The sequence below is a fragment of the Bemisia tabaci genome, chromosome 2 (genome assembly GCF_918797505.1).
Source record: "Bemisia tabaci chromosome 2, PGI_BMITA_v3".
NCBI classification, from domain to species: domain Eukaryota; kingdom Metazoa; phylum Arthropoda; class Insecta; order Hemiptera; family Aleyrodidae; genus Bemisia; species Bemisia tabaci.
The window spans coordinates 57,099,390-57,123,097 of NC_092794.1; the positions used below are offsets into that span (position 1 = coordinate 57,099,390).

The 23,708-nt window shown below is 39.4% G+C and overlaps 3 protein-coding genes across 5 annotated transcripts in view; 1 reads left to right on the plus strand and 2 right to left on the minus strand.

Annotated features, from left to right (window-relative positions):
* The window catches only part of LOC109030152 (cell adhesion molecule Dscam2), a 96,135-nt gene that overhangs the window by 14,134 nt on the left and 58,293 nt on the right, over window positions 1–23,708 (plus strand). The gene's annotated exons all lie outside the window — the stretch shown is intronic.
* On the minus strand, window positions 1,412–4,609 carry LOC109030154 (uncharacterized). The gene is made up of 3 exons (XM_019040982.2): window positions 4,522–4,609; window positions 2,295–2,683; window positions 1,412–1,698 (listed from the first exon to the last, which is right to left on the minus strand). The coding sequence occupies exons 1-3, from the start codon at window positions 4,528–4,530 to the stop codon at window positions 1,470–1,472; spliced, it is 627 nt and encodes a 208-aa protein (XP_018896527.2). The 5' UTR covers window positions 4,531–4,609; the 3' UTR covers window positions 1,412–1,469.
* Window positions 19,156–22,252, minus strand: LOC109030155 (endocuticle structural glycoprotein SgAbd-2). The gene is made up of 3 exons (XM_019040983.2): window positions 22,083–22,252; window positions 20,849–20,985; window positions 19,156–19,469 (listed from the first exon to the last, which is right to left on the minus strand). The coding sequence occupies exons 1-3, from the start codon at window positions 22,089–22,091 to the stop codon at window positions 19,238–19,240; spliced, it is 378 nt and encodes a 125-aa protein (XP_018896528.2). The 5' UTR covers window positions 22,092–22,252; the 3' UTR covers window positions 19,156–19,237.

Here is a 23,708-nt window from a genome sequence, read left to right on the forward strand (position 1 = left end):
AAGTTTATGTTCTCCTCTGTGAATGCTCAGATATGCTAAATATTCAGCAACTCAGATATGCTAAATATTCAGCAACTTTTTTCAAATTACAAGTAAAATTCAGAAAAAAATTTAAGGGACAGTTGGCAACTGTTACTCCTTTGTAAATGAATAAATTTTAAATGCTCAAACGAAATAATGGAACTTTGCAATGTTATTTAGCCCTTCTGACTGTCACTCTTTCAGAAATTAAAATCGATATTATCAATAGATTAGAGTAGGGAGTTGTAACTAAATCATTTCTGTTTCAAGATAGCACGAGGAATTTTTCCCGCGGATGAATTGCTTCCGATAAATTCGGAATTTTTATATTTTGCATCCTACGTCTGGTTTTCAAAATCACCGATGAATTTTTTCTTGCATGAAAAAAGCCCCTTCTGTGTATACTGAGAAGGCGAATAACTCGATTTATCCAAGAATATTAGTTACAACTCTTTTGCCACAAGCTACTATTAAATCAATGGCAAAAGTGGAAAAAAGCGTATCTCAGATTGAAGAGTTGAATGTTTTCGCTTATATTTTATATTGATTATCTTTTTAAGAAAACGAATCAACAATTTCTCTTGGAATAGCCTGTGAATTTCTTTCACTCGCTAGAAAATTTCAAGGAAATATCTAAATCACTAATCTTTGTAACATAATCGGAGAGTTGAAACTGCTGCAATAGGAGTACGGTTTTTTTTTTTTTTTTTTTTTAAACCTTTGTCGTCGATTTAATTAAGATGGGATTAATTAAGGGGCGTTAGCGTGCACTCATAGAAATGAGGAAGTGGAATCCAAATGAAATGCGCAATTCCCCAATAAAACCGAAAGCATTTCTAATATTATTAAAAATATTAGAAATTTGCCTTTTTGCCAAGTTTGCTGATTGTTCCTTTTAATTTCTGAACATTTTTCAAAATATTTTCGATGGTAATTTATTTATTATAAATTCCTACACTAGAAAAAAAAACACACTGGATCTAGAGTCCTGACTCTTAAAAACATCGACAAGAAAAAGTACTCTTGATTCAATCAGAATCTAGCTTAGATCAAGAACCAAGCCTCTTAATTTAAGCGGATTTCGTTTTGATTCAAGCAAAAATCCGATTGAATCAAGAGTATTTTTTCTTGTCAATGTTTTCGAGAGTCTAGACTCTAGATCCAATGTGTTTTTTTTTCCCTAGTGTAGGGTGATTTTTTCAATATTTATGATTTCATTTATTAAAATATTATCAAAATTACGATCATCGGAAATACTAAAGACGATGATGAAAAAAAGTTTTTAATAGTATTGCCAAGAAGGGAATACGGACAACTTTGACAAAGCTTCAAAGGCATCGCTGAAATATTGCTGATTTGTTGAGGGTCACCAATAAATACAAACTGGAAATTAGATCTTACTATTTAATAAATATATTTACAATTTTTACATCAACATTTCGGTGCGTCTAGAAGAAGCCAGGGGCGGCGGGGGCGGCGACTGGCTGGGGGGCGACGGGGAGGGGGTTGCCGCTGACGCGGAAGCCGTGTTCGTCGGCGATGTAGGAGATGGAGACCGGGGTGCCGTCCGGAGCGGTGTATCCGTAACTGCCGGTCTTGGCCACGATTGGCTCACCTTTGGCGTTCAGGGTCACAGCAGAGGCCTCCTGCTGGGCGATACCGTTGGCAGTCTCGTAGCTGCAAAAACAAAACAAAAACAAACACATAAGAAAACGATCAGCGCAAGAGAAATCAAAACGCCTTCAATTATTCGAGCAAGCAACACGCACGACATAGAAGCGCGTATAGTTGTATCAAAGCGTTACACCAAATATTGATGGACTCAGCGGGCCAATTATTGGAATTTTGTGTTTGTAGATAGGACAAAACAAGGAGATAGAGATGGAATGTGCTTTTGTGTTTGGTTGGCTTTGTTGAGCACACTCTCTAAGTCGAGCTTATTTCGGGTGTTATGAATATTTTCCGTTGAAATTTTCAGGAACTTCAGATGATATTGCAGACAACATCATGTAAAAAATTGTAAGAAAATTATGTAAAGTTTACCAGAAAATTGGTTTTTATCAATGGAAATTTGGCAACGCCTGAAGGTTCATACGGTGTTCTTCCTCAGCACGGCAGAGCGGGCTCTATGATCAAGTCAGTCGAATAAATTCTCCAAATGTTATAAATGTAACGTTACTATGGATATGGGTGTTTCCTTAGAAATTTTAAAACCACTTAGTGCGGCATACACACAAGAGAATAAGAAGAAGTAGAAGAAGAAGAAAACTTACCGGAGGTTGTAGCTTCCGTCGCTGTTCTTGACCTGGGTGTGCTCGACGATGGGGATGTAGTTCTTGGGGATGATGGGGAGGCCATCAGCTCCGAGGGTGGTGGGCACCGACTGGGATGGGAAGGAGGGGATTGAGGGGTTTGAAGGGAAGGAGGAGAAGGATGAGGGGTTAGCGGGAACGGCGGGGGCTTGTTGTTGAAGGGGGGTAGCCGGGAATCCAGGGAGACCGGGGACGAGAGGACCGCCGGGGACTCCGGGTACGAGGGGGCCACCGCCGGGTGCGGCTGGGGCCAGGGAGGCGGGCACTCCGGCGGGGGCTGTTGGTGCGTCCGAGAAGAAGAACTTCTGGGCGGAAGCCACTGAGAGGACGGCCAAGAAAGAGACCAATAACTGGGAACAAAAACAGGGGTGAAATAAATAACCCTCCTGGAATGAGCCTCTCCACCGAAAAAAAGGATGCTGATTTAACATTCTGGATTTGGTAAAATAGCGAGAAGTCACAAAACGCTGGATTAACCGCTATAGCTGTTACTGTAGCAATGTCAAGATGTAAAACTAACTGCTGTAGCGGTTAATTCAGCGATTTGTGAGTTCTCGCACACCTTTTTACGTCCAGAATGTTAAATCAGCATTATTTTTTTCGGCGCGGGCAGGAAATGAAGAGGATTGAACTTAAGTAGAAGGATATAAGAGTTTTGGGGGAAATGGGGGTTGCTTAGGGTAGAATTTCCTTCTTAATAATTTTGATACACGGAATTTTGGGTTTCAAAATTTCAATCCTACGAAATTGGGGGTGGTTTTGATCGAGTACGTATTTCGTCGCATCTCGTAAGGGCGTATCTCGATTTCCACGTGACCCCTGTGCTCCGTATAACTCCAGGCTTTCTAAGGCTCGTGTGGAAATAAAGATACGCCCCTACGTCAGAGGAGCGACGATTTGACCATGGGCATCAAATTTATGGCATGAATCTTTTTTTTCCAAAATTCTAATAACCCATTCTTCCCTTCTCTTCTGAATGGAAAATATCTAAAATCATTCATGATTCCACCTCAAAGTGATGCTCAAACCTCACCTCTTCGTGGAAATTTGTGCGAATTTTTCAAGAATTTTGACAAAAATATACTAAACGTTTCACGAAAAATCAATGCAAGTTTCCTCTACTGAAGCAAGTTTGGTTAAGAATGGTCATAGAATTCCAAATCATCTCAATCGAGATTGATTTCAACAGACCATTCAAACATAGATTCATCAATACATTCAAATATAATACACGTGAAATCTCAAAAATCAGCAAACTTAAGGATTCAGGCATTTTGGCAGTCGATACTGATCTCTCTCGAATTGAGAATTCCTCTTGTTTTATTTGAACCTATTGAAAAAGGTCTACAGAGAAAAAATGCCTCCCAAGGAAACTATCAAATTCTGTGGTCAATATACCCAAAAATAAAGGTTAAAGTAAGACAGAAGTAATCTCGCATAAAATGTAAATGGAAGCTTAATCATGCTGTAGTGCGGCAGGAATTATGAAACAAAATATTCAAGCTATTTTATGATTAAATCCTGCTCATGAATTCCTCACGCGCTACGACATGATTTGTCTCAAGGGATTTCTAAGAAGTTTCCTAAAATTCAAAAATTATCTGTCGATGAAACAACCTGTCTTTCCCGGACAAAGGAACGTAACTTCATTCCAAGGTTTCAAAATTGACAAAAAAATTGATTTTTTACAAAAATGCACCTATACAATCTATGTCCACGATTGTTCTGATTTTTGCATGAGATCAGATGAAAAATCAGTGAAATTTTCAGTTAGATAGGTACGAGTACGCCCAAGTTTGTACGGGTAAAGTTGCAATTTTCGTGGGGTAATATGGCAACATCGAATTGGACTACATTTTGCAATGCGGAACTATAAATTCTAGCCCGGCTTAAAAACAACGTATGTGCCATTAGTTTCCCTATGCACATAAGTGTTTATCAAGAAGAGCCAGAATTGGACGTATTTCTGCCAAACGGAACTATGTGCAATAAGACATGAGCCCTGAGACCCATAAGAATATGTGCACAACAGGACTCACTTCATGATGCACATAGTTCCATTTGGCAGAAATACGTCCAATTTACAGTTCCAAATTGCAAAATGCAGTCCAACTGTCGAGTTCCTCTATAGGTTTTAACAAAGCTGAAAATCCACGTAAAAAGAGTCAAGAAGGTTATCAGTGCTTACGGTTTTCATGATGGTTGGTGTAGTCTGCCGCGGATGTCAACTGAGAGAAGATGCAAAACTGAATGATGATGTATCCGATCAACGCTTTACGTTTATATACTTATAAAAATAGCTGCAGATTCGAGATTCTGATCTGGATAACGAGGCGAGAGACTCGACCTTGAAGCTTAGAAAGTGTTTTTTCTTAAACGAGATGAGTTTTTGGAAATTATGAGATCTGTTGAGCCGCGGCTGCGTCGCCTGCAGGACAGTTCATTAGCTACCCAACCACGCGGCCAGCAACTCCTCACGGCCCGAGAATCGCGCATATCCATGATCGAGACAGTCAGCAGATACGTCGTTTTTACTCATAGTGGCATGTCGATTGTCGAGCTTGACTCTCCATCGCAATGATCCGTCTTCAAACTGACGTAAATATATGATTTATTTCAAGGATTTGGTGCGGCTGTGAGATGCATTTGCTGAAAGTATGGAAAAATACATGTCTTGATGTAATCTGCATCTAGAAGCACGAGCGTACCTACAGCACACTGGGGAAAAAAACACATTGGATCTAGAGTCCAGACTCTTAAGAACATCGACAAGAAAAAATACTCTTGATTCAATCAGATTTGAGCTTAAATCAAGAACCAAGCCTCTTAATTTTAGCGGATTTCCTTTTGATTTATGCTTAAATATGATTGCATCAAGACTCCTTTTTCTTGTCAATGTTTTCAAGAGTCTGGACTCTAGATCCAATGTGGTTTTTTTTTCCAGTGCAGAGTGACAAATCTCTAAAAGGGCTCTTGGGGCCCACAGTGGATCGAGTCAATGGGGAAGGTCGGACGGAATTCGGAAACTTTAAACAATTATAACTCCGTTTATACAAAATTTTGAGGTTCTAAAGGTGGTTTCATTGGTTTCCTCTTGGAATTTTCCTCTAGATACACCCCTTGAACTTTAAAATGTGACGAAGTAAACATCAAAATTTGCAGTTTTAGTCAAAAATTTAATATCCGACCTCTCAATTGACTCGGTCCATTGTGGGGCCGTCCAAAAAATACACAATGCTTGATTCGAGATTTTTCGACCCACCTCCCTCTCGTAGAGCACTGGAAAAAAAACACATATTGGATCTAGAGTCCAAACTCTTGAAAATATTGACAAGAACAAATACTCTTGATTTAATCAGATTTAACCTTAAATCAAAAGGAAATCCGCTCAAATGAAGAGGCTTGGTTCTTGATTTAAGCAAAAATCCAATTGAATCGAGAGTATTTCTTGCTTTTCGATTTTTTCAAGAGTCTGGACTCCAGATCCAATGTGTTTTTTTTCCGGTGAGCTTTTGTGACGTAGGCCCCTATCCACGGACACGTAAAAAAAAAAAGTAGCCTGATGCTATCCTCGACCTCACTTTTCCCATTTCATTACGTAATTTGTGCACGGCCCCGTAGTATGCCAAAGTCTAAAAATAAGAAACTACCAATTCACATATATCTCGGTTTGCGTCGTTGCATATACCTTGTCACCTCATATTTTTTTCAAGGGTAACTGATCGCCGGAATTTGACTAAATTTTGTGTGATTTTTCTCCGCCCTTTCCAAAAAATTCTCTAAAATTCATGTGCAAAAATATCCAACAATATTCTCTCAAAAAAATGTCAAAGGAGCGGTAATTTTGAAACACAGCGTCGAGGTTCGTAGTTTCAACGTTGGCGTGTTTACTTTTAACTGACATCATCAAAATGGTTGGTAAATCTCTAAGTTTTGGGCCAGGGCTTGAATAACGTAATCCCTTCTTTCCCCTTGTCACAATACATAACTGTTAGGAGCCTCAAGGCTTCCTTAAAAATAACGTAAGGTTGAGCTACCAATTTTGGACAAAATTGAAGAATACTGAGAAAAAGCAATTTATTGAAATAAATTAACGGCTGGAAACACGAACAATCTCCTCTGGTAAATTTTAAACGTGTAAACTACTTTTACAAGAGAAAAACATTTAAGGCCATGATTCAATAGTGCAAGAAAACTTTTATTAAATAAACGTAGCTTTAACCGATTCGATTAATGAAAAATAGTTAAATTTCACTTTTTCTCTCTCTTTCTCTTTAATTTCTTAAATGTTTAAACTTTTCGAGCTTCGAGCAGCTTTAATTATTACTGGGAACATGGCGCCAGATTTGGCTTGACCCTCTCCTCCTCCTTTCCCCCCTTTGTAGGTTATACACGTGAGGCATTCCTTGAAACCCTCCCCGCATGTACGACGCAAAGGCCTAGATACACAAGGCGATTAATCGCCGCGATTGAAAGACGGAAGCCAATGAGGCGCCTTGATTTCTATCCATTGACGTCGATTTATCGAAATCAAGGCTCTCCATTGGCTTTCGTCTTTCAATCGCGGCGATTAATCGCCGTGTGTATCTAGGCCTTTATCGTCATTGATAGACGGTATCCATTGTTTGATGTATGAGCAAGAAGAGGATGAACAATCTTACTGAAATAAGTTGAAAGTTTCAATTTATTTCCAAAGCCATTGATACATATTGAAACTCCATTAAGTGGACGCGTACATTTTCTTTCATTTTATTTTTTAATTTTTATGTGTCTATTATTTCATTTTGATTGATTGTTTTTTATAAGTTGGTATCGTAGTCGAGATAATTTGTAAAAATATGTAGAATTAACATCTTCTTCTGTCTAGCAAGCAATATAGAATTAAAAATTTTGCCGTCTAACGACGAAGAAAATGATAATTTGACTTGTGATGATAAAATGATAATAATGATATGAAAATTCGAGCTTCCGCGGCGCTGAGGAGCAATGGAAGTGACATAATTTTTTAAAAGGGCTCCTTAGCGTCTCCGACATTTTCTTTACAAGTTGATCAGTATAGACATGGGAGAGAAAGCTAATGCAAGACAGAAGAGGAAGAAAGAATCAAGAGGAAGATGATGATCAGAGGATAAAAGAAGATCAAGAAAGAGATAATTCAAAGAGAAAGGAGGAGTCAGGCAAGATGAGCACGTGGAGGAGTAGAGGGAGAGATGAGAATAAAACCATTATTGCGCAGGAGAAAGAGATAGAAAAAAAGAGGGGAAAAAGAAAATTAGAGGATAAGGAGAAAAATTAGAAGATAACAAGAAAGATGACAACGAAGAAAGAGAAAATTAATACTACCAAAGTTGTAAAAAGTAGTGGAGGAAAGCAAAAAAGTAGAAAAGGAAGAAGACTATAAAGATGAGAAGGAGAGCAAAGAGAAGGAAAAACGACAGACATGAGGAATGAAAGAGCAGGAGAAGCATGCAGGAAATAACGGGTCAAGAAAAAAGTCGAGGAAAAGGGAAATGGGGGAAATGAGAGAGAATTGTGGAAGGGAGGTGAAGAAGGAGGAGGAGGAATTAGGTGGTAGATTTTTAATCAATTTCCACGGCCCAGTTTTAACCGGAGGCGGTAGGCGACCCGGGCTGGCAACCCCGGTCATGTGCTTGATTAAGAATAATCAAATAAACGACTATTACTCAACTGCGACACTCGACTGCTTAATTGATGAACATTTAATTAAAAGCGGAGAGCTTTCTTTCCTCGCGAGTCCCTACCTGCGGAAACGGAACGAAGTAGGTAACCCCTCATTCCGCCTTTCGTCCGAGTAATAGATTATTTTTAACCCGTCTGCCACGGGTCTCTCAACTGTCAGTGCCAACCCGCAAATTCTGCTCCTTCCAGTCCCCCGCCCTCGAAAGGGGGAGAAAAAGAAAAACCGGGGAATGAACTTCAACTCGCCTTGCACACACCTCTTTAATTCACCACGCTTTAGAGTTGCTACTCCGGGTCCTGGCTCGGCGCTCTGGCTCCGCTTGGAGTGCATTTAACCCGTTTCTGCTTGACGGGCACGGAAATTACGTGAAACGCATTGCCTCGCATTTGATTCCGCGAAAAAGGAATCGCGCTGCTCCGTTGCCGCCTTCGATCCCGCCTTTCCTATCGAATGTTTGGCCTAAGCCGAGTCGAGTCGAAAATTCTCCACAAATCCGGAAACATTTCAATATTTTCTATTGTTCTGGAGATGTAAACTCGGAATTTTGGAGATAATCCAAGAAAATAGAAAATTCGATCCCTCCTTTATTTTCGAATATTTGGCCTAAGCCGAGTCGAGTCGAAAATTGTCCACAAATCCGGAAACATTTCAATATTTTCTACTGTTCCGGAAATGTAAACTCGGAATTTTGGAGAGATTCCAAGAAAATAGGTGAAATTGATATTTGGCCTAAGCCTCGTCGAGTCGAAAATTGTCCGCAAATCCGGAAACATTTCAATATTTGCTATTGTTCCGGGACGTAAACTCGGAATTTTGTAGGGGAGCCAAGAAAACCGGAAATTGAGATAAAAATTGAAGATCAGTCTAAAAGTTCCGGTCAGGGGTAATATCGTCACCCTCCGGCTAATGTATCACGAGCGTCATGCAACGTTTCAAAATTTCCGCCGCCATCATATTTTTGTACAGAAAAATATTTGGTTGAATGTGTTTCAAAATTCCACTGAATCTCATCGACAGCACACAGGAAGTTCAGTGTTTTCTGACAGCCTCGTTGGAAAATATCTCTGTAAAAAAATAAACTTTTTAAACGTCGCATGGCGCTTGTGATACTCAGACCGGAAGGTGACAATTTCAATATTTGATATTTTTCCGGGTATGTAAAGTCGGAATTTTGGAGAGAGTCCTAGAAAATCTGAAATTGGAATAAAATTTGAAGATCAATCTAAGTTCCGGCCAGAGGTAATATGGACCGATTATTTTCCAAATCACGAAAGTACCAAAATTGCGAATGCGAGAATAACAGAAAACCTCGTTTCATTCGCTTTGTTGACCATTTTCGAATTCCAAAAAAGTACGTTTTTTTAGAAGGCTAATTTGAAATCAGACATGATTGATTATATCAGAGAACAGGGCTAAATTAAGGGGGTGGCCACATGGGCCGCGGCCCATGGCGGCAAATCTAGATGGCGTAGAGGGCGGCAAATTTTTGCAATTTTTTTATATGTAGGTATAAAAAAATATCGGATTTAGAAAAAAAGAATTACAAACGAGAAAAGGTGACAAAATCTCTTATTTCCTGAGAGTAGAGTAATTTTTAATTTTGTCGTCTTTCAGTGATACAAAGAGACAGCACTTTTAATTAGTCGAGTTAAGAGAGAAACCAAACACGCAATTTGGCCTGGAACGGCGCGGCGCAGAAAGCAATGATGACGAGGACTTGAGATGAAAAGGAGAAGCACTTGGCGCGGCGATCGGCATGTAACACATATTAGCGCCTACAAGACTGCACGAATACTTCACGCATGGCATCGAACACAGTGCGGTCAACGCGAAACGCATGGCGCCTACAAGACTGCGTGAATACTTCACGCATTGCGTCAAACACGGTGCGGTCTGCGCGGCGCGGTGGCGGAAGTTAAAATCATTAAACCACATTCATGTTTGTTCTTTCATAATTTTTTCGTTCATATCTTATGAATGGAAGGCTTTGTCCACAGAGAGATAGGTTTACGAAACTTAACTTTTGCTAGTAGTGTTGATAGGGCATTCCCAAAACATGTGTTGAACACGAGTAAACGCTTCTTATGCACCCCTCCCCCGCTGGCACGTTCACTTGATGGTTTTATTGATGTTTCAATACGAATGAGAAGGGGGCGGCAAAATACAGGCGGCCCATGGGCGGCAAGTAGGTAAATCCGGCCCTGTCAGATGAAACAAAGAAAACAACAACCCCTCTACCACCGAAATAGAGATTTGCGCTTACGTGTCATGGTAAATAATCGGTTCATACATTTTAGAGACTCCGCTCTGCTATCTTTGCTGTAGTGTAAACTTACGTATGAAAGACAACGCTCAAATTCGCCGAATGATGACTGATGACAAAAAAAGTGAGAAATTGCTTTAGTACTCTGATCCAAACTTTTGAAAGTGGCCTTTTGTCCCAAGAAGGAATTCGGCCTAGACTTCGGGGAAACACAAGACAAGCAACACAACCGTAAACCGTCCAGTAATCCTAATCTAATTTGCAAGAACTAGCCTGACAAAGTATTCACCCCAAAATTCATCAGTCATCGCGCCAGGCAACTTTATTTGATTTTACGAGCAACAAGTTGCACATCCATCATTATCTGGCGGGAAGAAGCGGCGAACTCAGCATTTAATTTTTGCGTCACCCGATTACAGTGCTAAGATTGTTGATGCGATGTCTTTAAGATTTATTTTCCTGGCTCCGGACTATTCTGAAATCCTCAATATTTGAAAATTATTTTGTTAATGTCAAAATGCCTAGTTAATTGAACGCGGAGCAAAAAAATATGGGGTAGAGGGTAAATTCCCTCCCTGAATATTTAAAATGTAATTTTTGCCAATTATTTCTCTTCATTTCGACGCGGCTGATTATTATGTGTTTTTATGTCGGTGTGTGTGTATTAGGGTTATACCCCGGCCGAGACATTTGATTTTTCGTAAGGATTTACATGAGCAAATAAAATCCAGTTTGACAACGTTACTTGGTCAGAAATAGGGATGCTTGTTTGCTTGCTGGGTTCGATGTCAGATCGGACGGTAGGAAAAAGATTTCAGAGACACGGCTTCGACAGGCACTAGGGTAGACGTTGATTTCGAGTTGGAGAGGATCACCATTATTTCCGCCAGATGATGACCGAGAGGAGGCGGCTGCCGGATAATTCGGTTGAAGCTCAATTGGAGCAGAACTGAGCTCTCAAGATAAGGCTCGAGCTGTATATTGCGCCTTCGTCTTGAGAGGCATACTACAAGATATCTTGCGTGTAGCAATCGTTGACTGACGGGAGGTTCGTTACGTACACTTCGTTGTTTATGATGCTCATCCCCTTGGAATGGGTCTTAACTTTTGCTGAAGCGAAACAAAATTGTGTTCCATGAATTCATTGAAAATGGCAACGAAATGAAGATGAGCACATCGGAACAGCTTTAAAGTCACTCCTATATAACTTCACAATCTGCTTTAAAAGTTTGCGAACTTTTTCCTACTTTCTGCTTTGAGAAGTAAACTATACATCGATGAATCAAGTAAGAATATAATTTCATGTACATGAGATGTCTTAGTTTTGAACTCCATGCAAAACTTAAAATTTACACCTTTTTATGATATACCTGGTTTGGGAGGGGGAGGGGGGGAAGGGGGGGTGTCGCGAAAATGTTCTTACTCATGATCTCAATCGTTTCTAAGCGTTTGTTATTTCCCCCTTATTCCCTTGTTCTCCAAAAACAAAAGCTTCAAATCAATAGAAATCCTACAAAAGAAAGATGTGCTACGGTTCGCGGAATTGTTTGTTCAATTCAGTTAGGCTTGCTCGTTTCTCTCTCTCCCCCCCTCCCCCCCCCCCTTTGGGCAAATCTAATCGCTCATTACCGAGAAAAACTGCCCCCGGACGCGGTAAATTTGAAACCGCACGCTACTTCTGAAAAGAGTGGATTTCAAGTATTTCTGGTTTACTTATCGTGAGTTTCTTGCAATTGTACCGATGGAAAGTCTTCTCAGTTGGCTATATCTCTCGCGTGAAACTGCTCTATTGCTCAGAGCGCCGCACAACGGATCGAGTCAATTAGAGATGTCGGACATGAAAGTTTTGACTAAAATTGCAAATTTTGATGTTTATTTCGTCACACTATAACTTTCAAGGGGTGCTTTTTGAAGAAAACCTCACGAAAAAACCAATAGAGCCACTTTTGGAACCTCAAATTTTTGTATAGACGGAGTAATAGGCGTTTGAAGTTTTCAAATTTTGTCCGACCTCTCCTGTTGACTCGATCCACTGTAAGCCAGTCGCAGGAGTCTCCAAGTGAAATTATTTTGCCTCGTCTAGACGCAACGCGAAACCCAGGCTTGTCAACTGCGCGGCGCGGCGCAACGCTCATTAAAATAACCTGCCTTTTGGAAGGGTGGTAAGTGCTCTGTTGCAGGTGCTATTTATTTTCTGCAAAAATATTGTTCAAGAAACTTCGCGATCGCATTTCTATTTGACGCTCAACAAAATTAATGGGCGCATCGGGATGGGAGTCTATTTTTCACCTACCGTGACACAGTGGATCGAGTCAATTAGAGAGGTCGGACATGAAATTTTTGACTAAAACTGCAAATTTGATGCTCATTTCGTCACATTTTATATTTTGCTTCTGGAAGAAAATTTCAATAAGAAACCAATGGAAACACCTTTAGAACCTTAGAATTTTGTATAAACGGAGTTAAAAGCTTTTAAAGTTTCCAAATTTTGTCCGACCTCTCCTATTGACTCGATCCACTGTGTGCGGTTAACACTATGAGCCGTATTAACGGTCGTCCCTGAAACAGCTCCTTTCCGTAGGGAGCCCTCCACATGATTTAGATTGCAATTAAGGGAGATATAAGGAGGGCCTTTACTGAAGCATTATAAGAAGGACATTTCATAGCATTCGAGTCAAATACAATTGTTTAACCTCAGAAATAGATCCTTACAAGAGAATATGATGATTTTTAACGGCAAAAAATGTGTACCTAATATAAAAGAAAAGGTTCTTTTATTTTGACAAATTTTAAGTTATATAAAGAACTTGCCGTGTTATAAAAAGAGCAGAAAATGTATTCTGAGGCAGGGTTTCAAAGTTATTCGATGGAATGTGGATAGTTTACATGCATTTAAATGGGAAAAAGTGCTTTTCGACACTATCTGGCAACAATGTTCTGAGGTGCGAGCTTTGAGACAGCTAAGAGCATGTGATAACCGTGGCTCATGCAGAAATGCATTCACTCATATGTAACATGGCAGGTTTAAATTTGCGATACATTCCTTCAGGGCCGGATTTACCTACTTGCCGCTCATGGGTCGCCTGTATTTTGCCGCCCCCTTCTCATTCGTATTGAAACATCAATAAAAACCATCAAGTGAACGTGCCAGCGGGGGAGGGGTGCATAAGACGCGTTTACTCGTGTTGAACACATGTTTTGGGAATGCCCTGTCAACACTACTAGCAAAAGTTAAGTTTCGTAAACATACCTCTCTGTGGACAAGGCTTTCCATTCATAAGATATGAACGAAAAAATTATGAAAGAACAAACATGAATGTGGTTTAATGATTTTAACTTCCTCCGCCGCGCCGCGCAGACCGCACCGTGTTTGGCGCAATGCGTGAAGTATTCATGCATTCTTGTAGGCGCTAGCCGTTTCACGCTGACCGCAATGACCGCACTGTGTTCGATGCCATGCGTGAAGTATTTGTGCAGTCTTGTAGGCGCTAATATGTGTTAGTTACATGCCGATCACCGAGCCAAGTGCTTCTCCTTTTCATCTCAAGTCCTCGTCATCATTGCTTTCTGCGCCGCGCCGTTCCAGGCCAAATTGCGTGTTTGGTTTCTCTCTTAACTCGACTAATAGTGAGCAAAAGCTTGTCTCACTTTTGTGAGTTAAATTTGGAGAAGAACATAACTACATAACATAATTATTAAATCTACATACATAAACATGACTGCAAACTTTTTACTCGCAAATTGTTATTTTTAGTCGAAAAATTTCGAGCGTTGCTAACCGAAAACTACTCTGATTCTCCTCTAATTTCACGGGAAAATCAGCAAAATTTTGGACAGAAATTCCACAGACGTATTCTTGTGAAAAATGGGATTTTTGAAATCAATTTCGCAATCTTAGAATGGACTCACGTTCTTCTGTCCGGAAAACGACGAGTTCGCGCTAATTGTAGGTTTGGATAAAAGGAAAAGAATAAAGAAACGAGAGGGAGAATAACATCAAAATCTTTGGGCGGTTATCAAGATGGTATTATAGTGACTAGGTGTGGGGCTGATTGCATGCACTCTCGCTGATAAGGGTGCGTTGAAGTGACGTCAAATTCAGCGCTTGAATCCGCGATTCTTTTGAGCAGGGCGCGACGAATGCCTACGCTGCTTTCCCGCGTGAAGGGAAAACAACGTTTGAGCTTTTGAATGTTGCCAAATCTCTCTCTTCCAGGACAATAATCATTTTTTGTATAAATTGGACGTATTTCTACCAAACGGAACTATACGCATTAAGATATGAGCCCTGGGACCTCATAAGAATATAGGCGTAACAGGGCTCACGACATAATGCACATAGTTCCCTTTGACAGAAATACGTCCAATTATGAATATTTTACCGTAACATTTTTAGACATGTTATGTTAATTTTTTAATCAAATTCTTCGAGAAATTCCAAAAAAACAATCGAAGCATATATGATCAAAGAGGAGCCAAGTTCACAGAACTGAGATAGTAGCATCACCGTGTAGTATTTCTAAGCCACATCCCCATTGATAAAAATATTGACAAAATATGGGGGCTTTGGGGGAATTTGTCGCCCAGTATTTTGAAAATGTGAAATAAAATGAAGAAAAATCAATTTATTCGGAGGTCATCATTGAAAATTCAAAAATTTGTCTCCTTTCTCTTGTCCAATTGAAATTGTCCAAAGTCCTACCATTAAAGTTTTAGGCTCAAAGGGGCAAAGATCTAAATGTCACTTATAATGATGGAAAAAAGTAAGGATGAAAAAGGCATATACACATTTCGCCATCCACGAAATCCATAGAGTACCTAATATAGATTTTAGTATTTGATATTTTTAGGTCTAATATTACACTGGTTCTACGCTGCGATTCAAGCTTTCGCTCGATTCACACGTTTTTCGGAAAATCGATAGCTTACTTGAGGAAATTTTGCAACGTCGGAAGGGCCATAAGGCGTTCTTGAGACTCTAGGATCTCAACGCTTTTGCTCTCGATGGATTTCACACGTTTTCCGGAGAATCGATAGCTTTCCACAGGAAATTTCGCAACGTCGGAAGGACCATAAGGCGTTCTCGAGACTCTAGGATCTCGACGCTTTTGTTCTCGATGGATTTCGCTGTCGAGGACCAGGGGAGGGCTAGTGAGGGCCTAAACGCGACGAGTTGAGATCCCTCATTGTCGAAATCATCATGAATGCAGAAATTATTAAGAGTAAATGTTTGATGAACGGGGTTTATTTACGCTCTGGGCTCTGCTAAAAGCCCTTTTGTGTCCCTCCACATCCCGTACAAAACAACCTGCAGGGTTCAGCGCTTTGCTCGCTAATACAAAAAATGCTTTTTTCCGTACCCTCGCTCCGGCCCCGGCATCCGCTCGCAGTTTTTTAATTGCGCTCTTCGTACGCGCCGTAAACGTGGCGCAGTTTCGCCTTGATTTTTATATCTTTGTTTTTCAACATTTTTACTTCGTCCTGATGCCTGATTTACCTCCAAGTCTCCTCGCTCTTTCTCCCAGTCCAAGCTCGCTGAAACGTGTCAAAGAAAACGGAGAAAAAAATAGTTCTAGGTTAATGCTACCGTCCTAGGAAAAAACGCCGCGTGAACATTTTAAACGCTGCCAAATTTTTGCCAATGAACTATGAATTTCCTGGAAAACTCGCGAATTTTCCCATGGAAATTTTCCGAATCTTACTCTAAAATATGAAATCATAAGAATTGAGGGGCTTGGAGAACAAGGCGCATAAGTGCAGTTTTAAAATTTTAAAAAAAAAGATGAGATCAATGATTCCAAGTAAAACAGGTCTTCACGCACATTTTGTAAAAGATTCGCTCCCAAATTCTAATTTTTAAGCATCAAAAAGTCAGTTTGAATTTTTTTTCGCCATGAGGATCCATGTAATCGCGAAACTTCGAACACATATTTCTCGAAATAGCAAAAACTGCACTTATGCGCCTCGTCCTCCAAGCCCCTTAATTAAAAGTATAACGCATAACGTTCAAAGCGTGGAGCGCTTCGGGGCGTTGGTCCACGGAGTGGCCAAGGGGCGTACCCCTTATAGTTTCATTAACATAGTAGCGTTTTTTTTTTTTTTTTTTTTTTTATTTTATTTGTCATGGAAAGGGACTAATAGACTGGGAAAGAGTTGGATATATATTCATACTGAGCGGAACTTTATGCAAATTATTTGAGTAACATCGACCTGTGTGCATGAAATTTGCGTGCAATATAGTTCCTTTCGTTTAAATTAATTTGCACATAATGCCGTGTGGCAAAAATACAGCCAATTGAAACACTCAGATATGTTTTTTCTAATCAAATTTTCACCGAAAATGTGTCAAAGGTGTTCAAAACTTTCGAAATAAACTAGTGAAAACCATAATCATCGTAGGTCAATTTGACCCTTTTAAGACTTATTTTAAATTTGGCAAATAACTGGCGTTTTGTCTCACAAATTATTCTTTCTCTTTCGATTTCCAGCACTTTTTTAAGCATCAAGAAAACATCTATCACTCTGAAACAATTTTTTCACTGAAAAGAACGGTGATATTAGCTGAGTATCCAATTCAACTTAAATAAATTTTGGTTCTTTGGCAAGCGGAAAATTCAAACTTCCAAACGCAGAAAATAGTTATTCTTTACCATTTAATTATTTTCGTAAATTTTGAAAGTGATCACCCTGAGAAATTTTGATGAGAGAAGCATTTATTCATTTCTGACCTTGTCAAGCGGTCCTGGCCTATTTGCTGGCTTTGTGATAAATAAAAAACATCAAATTTGTAAGTAAAGGACAAAGGCGAAAGCAATGATTATTTTTCCTTGAATTTAGATAGACGATTTTTTCCCCGTAAATTGACAAGATTTGTATAGAAGCATGAGCGTATGGTGCCATCAGGGAACCAAGTTGGGTTTGGGGTCGGATAGGCAACTAAACTAACTGGGTGACGAAGTGTAGAGTATCGCGAGTAAATGAAGGCGCTTCAAGCCGAAAAAATTAAATCGTAAAACTGCACTTTGTAAATTTATAAAATTGTTATTCATACATTTATTAACGCGAGAAGTCTTTTACAGTTTTTAAAATATTTTAAACATGATTTTTTTTTAAAAATTAGTCACTTGACAAAATCGTGTTTTGCCCCATTCATTACGCATTTAATTCATGCCTTTCAGAAACAATTACTTTACCGAGGGCAGGAGCAAAACTTGACAACATTCGGAGGCTTGTACAGCGTTACACGGCAGAACGGTTATTGAACCAGCGTTTAAACAAAAGTGAAGTGCATGGAAATTTTTAGCATAAACCGAAGATCTTCCAGATCTCAATCCCCTCCCCTCCCCGCCTCATAATATCTATCACAGCTCTGCCTGATGAAAAAAGGGAGTCGGTGTGGCTTCAGTGTGTTTTTCAGGAAATATTTGAACCGAAACTTTTAAAATGAAGACGAGTGCGTTTAATTTTCTAGAGTGCGTGCAAGCTCTTGAACCCGAGGACTCCCGATCACTCCGCAGATTAGCAAAACGAATTTTTGTTTTCCAATAAAGAAAATGAATAAATATTTAAACAAAAAGCACATTTTTATAAGATAAAATGTATAGATGTTACATTAAAGAAATACATGATTCACAGCAAGCCATTATTTAAGAACATGAAAAAACTTACAAACGAAAATAGTATACGAAATATATCACAAAAAACCAAATTACCAAAACACCTGCTTTTAAATAAATGCACTGTGCACTTAATTTTTTTCCCCCATAGAAAATTGACGTTTTGAAAGCATCGCCAATTCAGAGAAGGATTCGCAAAGTTATGGCACTTTAAGGCTTTTAGTGAAGCGTAGTCAAAGTTTGCTAGCGCTATATTGCTAGCTTTAAAAAGGATTCATTTCAAATTCTTACTGACGTTAATTATACAAGAATTTCTAACTTGAGATTTCGTTCTAATGTTCCGGAAGTGTCCGAAAGCAAATGATGTTGTTATTTAAAAATATGTACTCTTACCACAAATTTGTTTTTTGTTGCTCTAAGCAGATCAATCTTCAGCCTTTGAGGCCATCTTGTCTGAATCTATCACTAACTGTTGGCATTGTCGAAAAATGTGTCATTCTAATTTCTGCGCATAAATCTCCTGTCTACGTCACAAAGTGAGAGAAATTCTCTCAACAATTTTTTTGACGAGTAGTATGTCAATTTTAGTTAGTAATTCAAAAATATTAACAGAAACTTTCAAGAGGATTATTAGGATGAGTTTCTCATTAAAAATTAAGCATCAATGGTGTTTTAAATCGTTATAATTAAATGAAGCATTTTTTCCACTTACACCATCGATATAATCGTTGCCTATTAGACAGAGGTACGTAACTCCATTTCTTGGTTTTAAAATTGACTCCCTAATTGGATTATTTAAAAGAATATGGCGGGTCGACTTCTACTCAAATTTTACTGATTTTTAAGTGCAACCGGGAAAATTCAATGGAATTTATAATTAAAATGTTCAACGGTTTCCTAGTAGGGATTCGATTATTTTCGAATGGCATTTTGCAACGTTGAAATGCAGTTACGTTCTTCACCAAAAAAAAGGCCGCTGACTTAATATTTGGATGTAAAAAAATGGGTGACTACTCACAAAACTCTGAGTTAGCCGCCACAGCAGTTACAGCAATGTCAAGATGTAAAGCTAACCGCTTCGGCGGTTAACTCAGCGTTTTGTGAGTTGTCGCACACTTTTTCACATCGAGAATGTTAAGTCAATTCCTTTTTTTTTTTTTTTTTTTCGGTGTTTCTTTGAAGAGCGACGCTTTGTCTTCGGTCAACGAAAAGCAGGATTCTAGAAATCATAACACGCAGGAATAAGTTTTTCCAAGGTTTTGTTCGTTTTATATTTTTTTTTCGGTTTTATTTCTTACATTCTGGGGGTGGGGGGTCAGTGGATTTAGAGGAAGGCTGGGAGGGGGAGGGCGGGGGCGGCTGGCTGAGCGGCTACGGGGAGAGGATTTCCGGCGACTCGGAATCCGTGCTCGTCGGCGATGTAGGAGATGGAGACCGGGGTTCCGTCCGGGGCCGTGTACCCGTAGCTTCCGGTCTTCCTCACCGAAGGCTGGCCTCTGTGGTCCACCGTCACTTCGCTGTGTTCCTGCTGGGCGATACCGTTGGCCGTTTCGTAGCTGCAAAAAGAACAAACTCATTAGAAAACAAATATCACAAGAGAAATCAAAACGCCTTCAATTACTCGCTCAAGCAATACGCACGACATTGAAGCACGTATAGTTGTATCAAGGCGTTACACCAAATATCGATGGACGTAGCGAACCGATTATCGAAATTTTGTGTTTGTAGATAGGACAAGACAAGGAGACTAAGATGGAATAGACTTTTGTGATTGGTTGTTGCTGCGAAAAACACGTAAGAACACGATCAGGCCACGAGAAACAAAAAGGCCTTCCGTTTTTCGTGTAGGCAACACGCACGGCACGGGAGCACGTATAGTTGCATCGAGCCGCTACTCAGTGAATCGAAACTTGCGACGCTCAGCTCGACCGATTATTGAAGTTCTGTGTTCGTCGATTACACAAAACTTTCTAAGGTGGAATGGAGTTATGAGATTGAATGATAAATAACATAATCAGCCCAAAAATACACATTAAAAGACAAAATTTGGGAAAAAGACTGCTAAACAAAAAAAATATGTAGGATACCGGAATGTTCCGAAGTATTACGACTTCATCAACCGGCAAAAAATTGAACGTAAGGAAAAAACATAGAAGAAATGAGTTGTTGGCCGCTGTATTTCAGGATCGGAGACTCACAAACGGTCTAGGTTCCGGAATAACAGCGCTTGACGATTCATTTTTCCTTTTCAATAATTTTTTTTTTTTTTTTTTTTTTTAACGAAACTTTGATATTTCAGAATTTCCCTGTTTTTGGGGCATTTTTTGTTTTGCAGCATTTTTACAAGATTAAGTTGTTGATCATTTTAACATGATGAAGAGATGAATTGGACTGGACGGATTTTATAAGAAACTGAAACGCCTTTATTTATTAACACAAGCAACACGCTCAGTATTGAAGCACGTATAGTTGTATCAAGGCGTTACAGAGATTGAAGGGCTTTAAGAGTCGATGATTGAAAGTGTTCGTCAACCACACTAGACAAGACAAAGGTGGGATAGAGCTAATTGTAAGCGATTTGTCGGCTTTGTCAGTCACCCTCTTCATCAAGTCGATGAAGGGTGGAACGGCAAGTCATCGGCATCTTAAGGGGTGCTTTCCTTTAGCGACATCAATGCTACCAACGCAACATCATGCCTGTCATTAATTCCATCCGGCGTGGTTTTGACAAAAAAGATGACTGACAAAGCAGACCAATCGCGTAACTCTATTCTACCTTAGGTCTTGTTTGTCCAATCGACGAACTTAAAATTTCAATGATTAACCTGCAGAACCAGGAGAATTTAAAAGGGCACAAGACAATATATATCCTTGTAAATCGAAATTCGAGATTTTCTTATTTCACCATCAAATAGTTTATAATTGTTGGTTTTACCGGAGGTTGAAGCTGCCATCTGGGTTCCTAGATTCCGTGTGTTCAACGATCGGGATGAATCTTCTGGGCACGACTTGATTGGGGAAAGTCAAATCTTGCGTGGCCGCCACGACAATTAAGCTCAAAAGGACACATACCTGAAAAGTTACGAAAAATGTCAATGGAAAAAGTGGATAAAGATACATTTAAAAAATAAAGTTCATTACCACAATGAAATTGCTGTCCTCCGCACATTTTGATTACGCTAAAAAGAATAAAATGTGTTGCATGAACAAAGCGATTGATGACGCGAAGTAAAATTTCAATTCGACGAAGAAAGTTTCCTTTCCTCCATGATTTTTTTTTGGGGGGGAGGGGGGGAGAGCTTTCAAGTAAAAAAGTTCAAACGCAACAAAAACAAGCAAATGCCGGGTAAAACCGTTTTCTCTGATAATGGTTCCTATTTCTTCCTAGCGCAGGTGGTTAAGTACATTAAAAATTCACTCTGAAAAATCCTGTTTCATAAAACAAGAAAACAGTATTCTTTGGCATTTTCTACATGCGCTGAAGTGAATATCCGAGCAATCGGAAAGCAAGTTCCTTATTTCGCAAAATGGGAGTACTATCTCGGGCTCATTCTAGAAGAAGCGTATTGTGCCATTATTTTCCGGACGCAGATGTGTGCTTTTATGGATAAGCCAAGGTAAGTAGTTTCGTATTGCGAAATGCAGTCTGATTTATTAAGCCAAGTATAAAAGTTTTATTCTGATAATGAACATTCACTTATCATAATGACCTAATTTTAGATGCTGCAATCAGAAAACTCACACAATACCATAAAACTTGGTGTTGCCACAACAATTATTTTAATTGATGCGATTTACTCATTTTTCAGTGAAGCCTCATATCTAAAAAAGTGCACAGGGGGTTCAGCAGCAAGATATTTATTAAGTCGGGTCGAAAAATCGGGGACAATTTGGTATCTCAAATGATAAATTGAAACTAGCCCATACGGGTTATTCAATAATGACCTACATTATCTTACAAAGAGCATAAAGCTGCAACACAATGTCTAATAATTATTTAAGTTTAAAACATGGCAAAATCAAACTTCAAATGTTTTCTGAAAACTATTCAGAAGCTCAAAAGACTGTACCAACAGACGGCTCACAAATTTTGTTGGATAACACACTAAGCAAATGAATTTTTCACAAAAAGCATTCAGAGGATCGATAATTAGAAGATTGATACTTACAGTTTTCATGATTGCGGTGGACTGAGACGATCAGTACTCAAGTGAAAGGGTTCAAATATTTAACTGATTGTTCTCAGCATCAATAATGCTCTATTTATAGGTTTATTTTTTCGACGGTCGAATATTCCATACGTTCATTCGTTGCCTCTGTCACCGCCTGAGAGGCTATTTTACGTGATGCCAGATTTAACGAGGACGTGTAAATAATATGAATGGGTAAAGTGTATTCCTTCAATGCACTAACGATTAGTTTTCTTCTCGTTGAGAGGTGACAGAAAATCAAGGCAGAGCCGAGCCGGGTTGACGAAAAACGAAGGAAAAAGATTAAATACTTCGCTCAAAGTTTCGATACACATTTCATGAAATCTCACAGAGGCATGAAATCTATTGTTGAAGTACATGAAACATTTCCTCCATTAATTTTTCAGTTACCGGTCGTGAAAAGACCAAATCGCATCGAAAAAAGGGCAAAATCGGAATATCATTTTTTTCCCTTTAAGGTATGTGAAAAATGAAGACAAATTGATAAGAGTAAAATTATGTTTTCGAACACCATTGAATTTTTTTCAGTACTGAGTCGATAATCTAATATTTAAAAAATATTTTCTTCAACTCGACTTTTTTTTAAAATATCCGGAAAAATTTTCAATTCCATAAAATGTTGCCACCTTTAGTAGAGCTCATGGTTCCGTATTCACATATGTGGCACGTGCCAGGGAATTTCCTCTTAGGGGGACTTCATCCGAAGTTAATCGGGAAGAATCTGCAAAGTATATGTCGTTTTTGCAAAGAATACCTCAATGACTTGAACATGAACTTTGTGTAAGTAATCGGGCTTGCACACCGAACGACGATAGCTTCTCTCCTTTATCCTAATCTCCTGGGAAATTGATATATAATTAATTAACGGTTTCGGGTCTCTAACTTGATGTATAGTTAATTGACGATTTCGAGTCTCTATAGGCCGATATTCCCGATATATTTCAACGGCAAACTAACCGATTACATGACTCTTCACCCGTAAATTACAAAAAATGAACCTCAAAAAGCACAGTTCAAACTAATAAAAACAAAATGAAACGAGGGAAATTCAATTTCCAAAAAATTATGGGAAGATAAAAGAGGCGCTAGCCCCCTCTTCGGCTCGCTTTTCCCCCTCGGAAAAGCGTGTTCCGGATGTAATACAGCAGCCTCGTCTCGCTCAGGGAATGAGCCTTCGATTAGGAATATGTTACAAACGGGAGCGCACGAAAAAAAAGTGGTGAAAATTTATTTCCAAAAAAGTAGGCAAAGAGAAAAAAAAGACCGCCTCGCCCCGGTTTTTTTCCGCACAAAAAACCCCCGCTCCCAATGTAGAATAGCTCTGTTTCGCTTATTGCCGTCCATTCCATCCATTTCGAAGTTACATCCGCCCCGCTAACCAAGAACCGCGTATCTGTCACGTTAGAATGGTAGAGATACGCGGGTTGGGCCTCGTAAAGGGCGAGCGATTCAAATTAGTGTGTTCGGTTGCGCGGAGAGAATCCAAAGCGGGAGCCCGTAAAACACGAGGCTAAGCCCGGATCGGCCGATCAATTTGTTGGAGTTCCATTCGAAAGGTCACCGGGCGCGGGAGGGGCGCTGAGG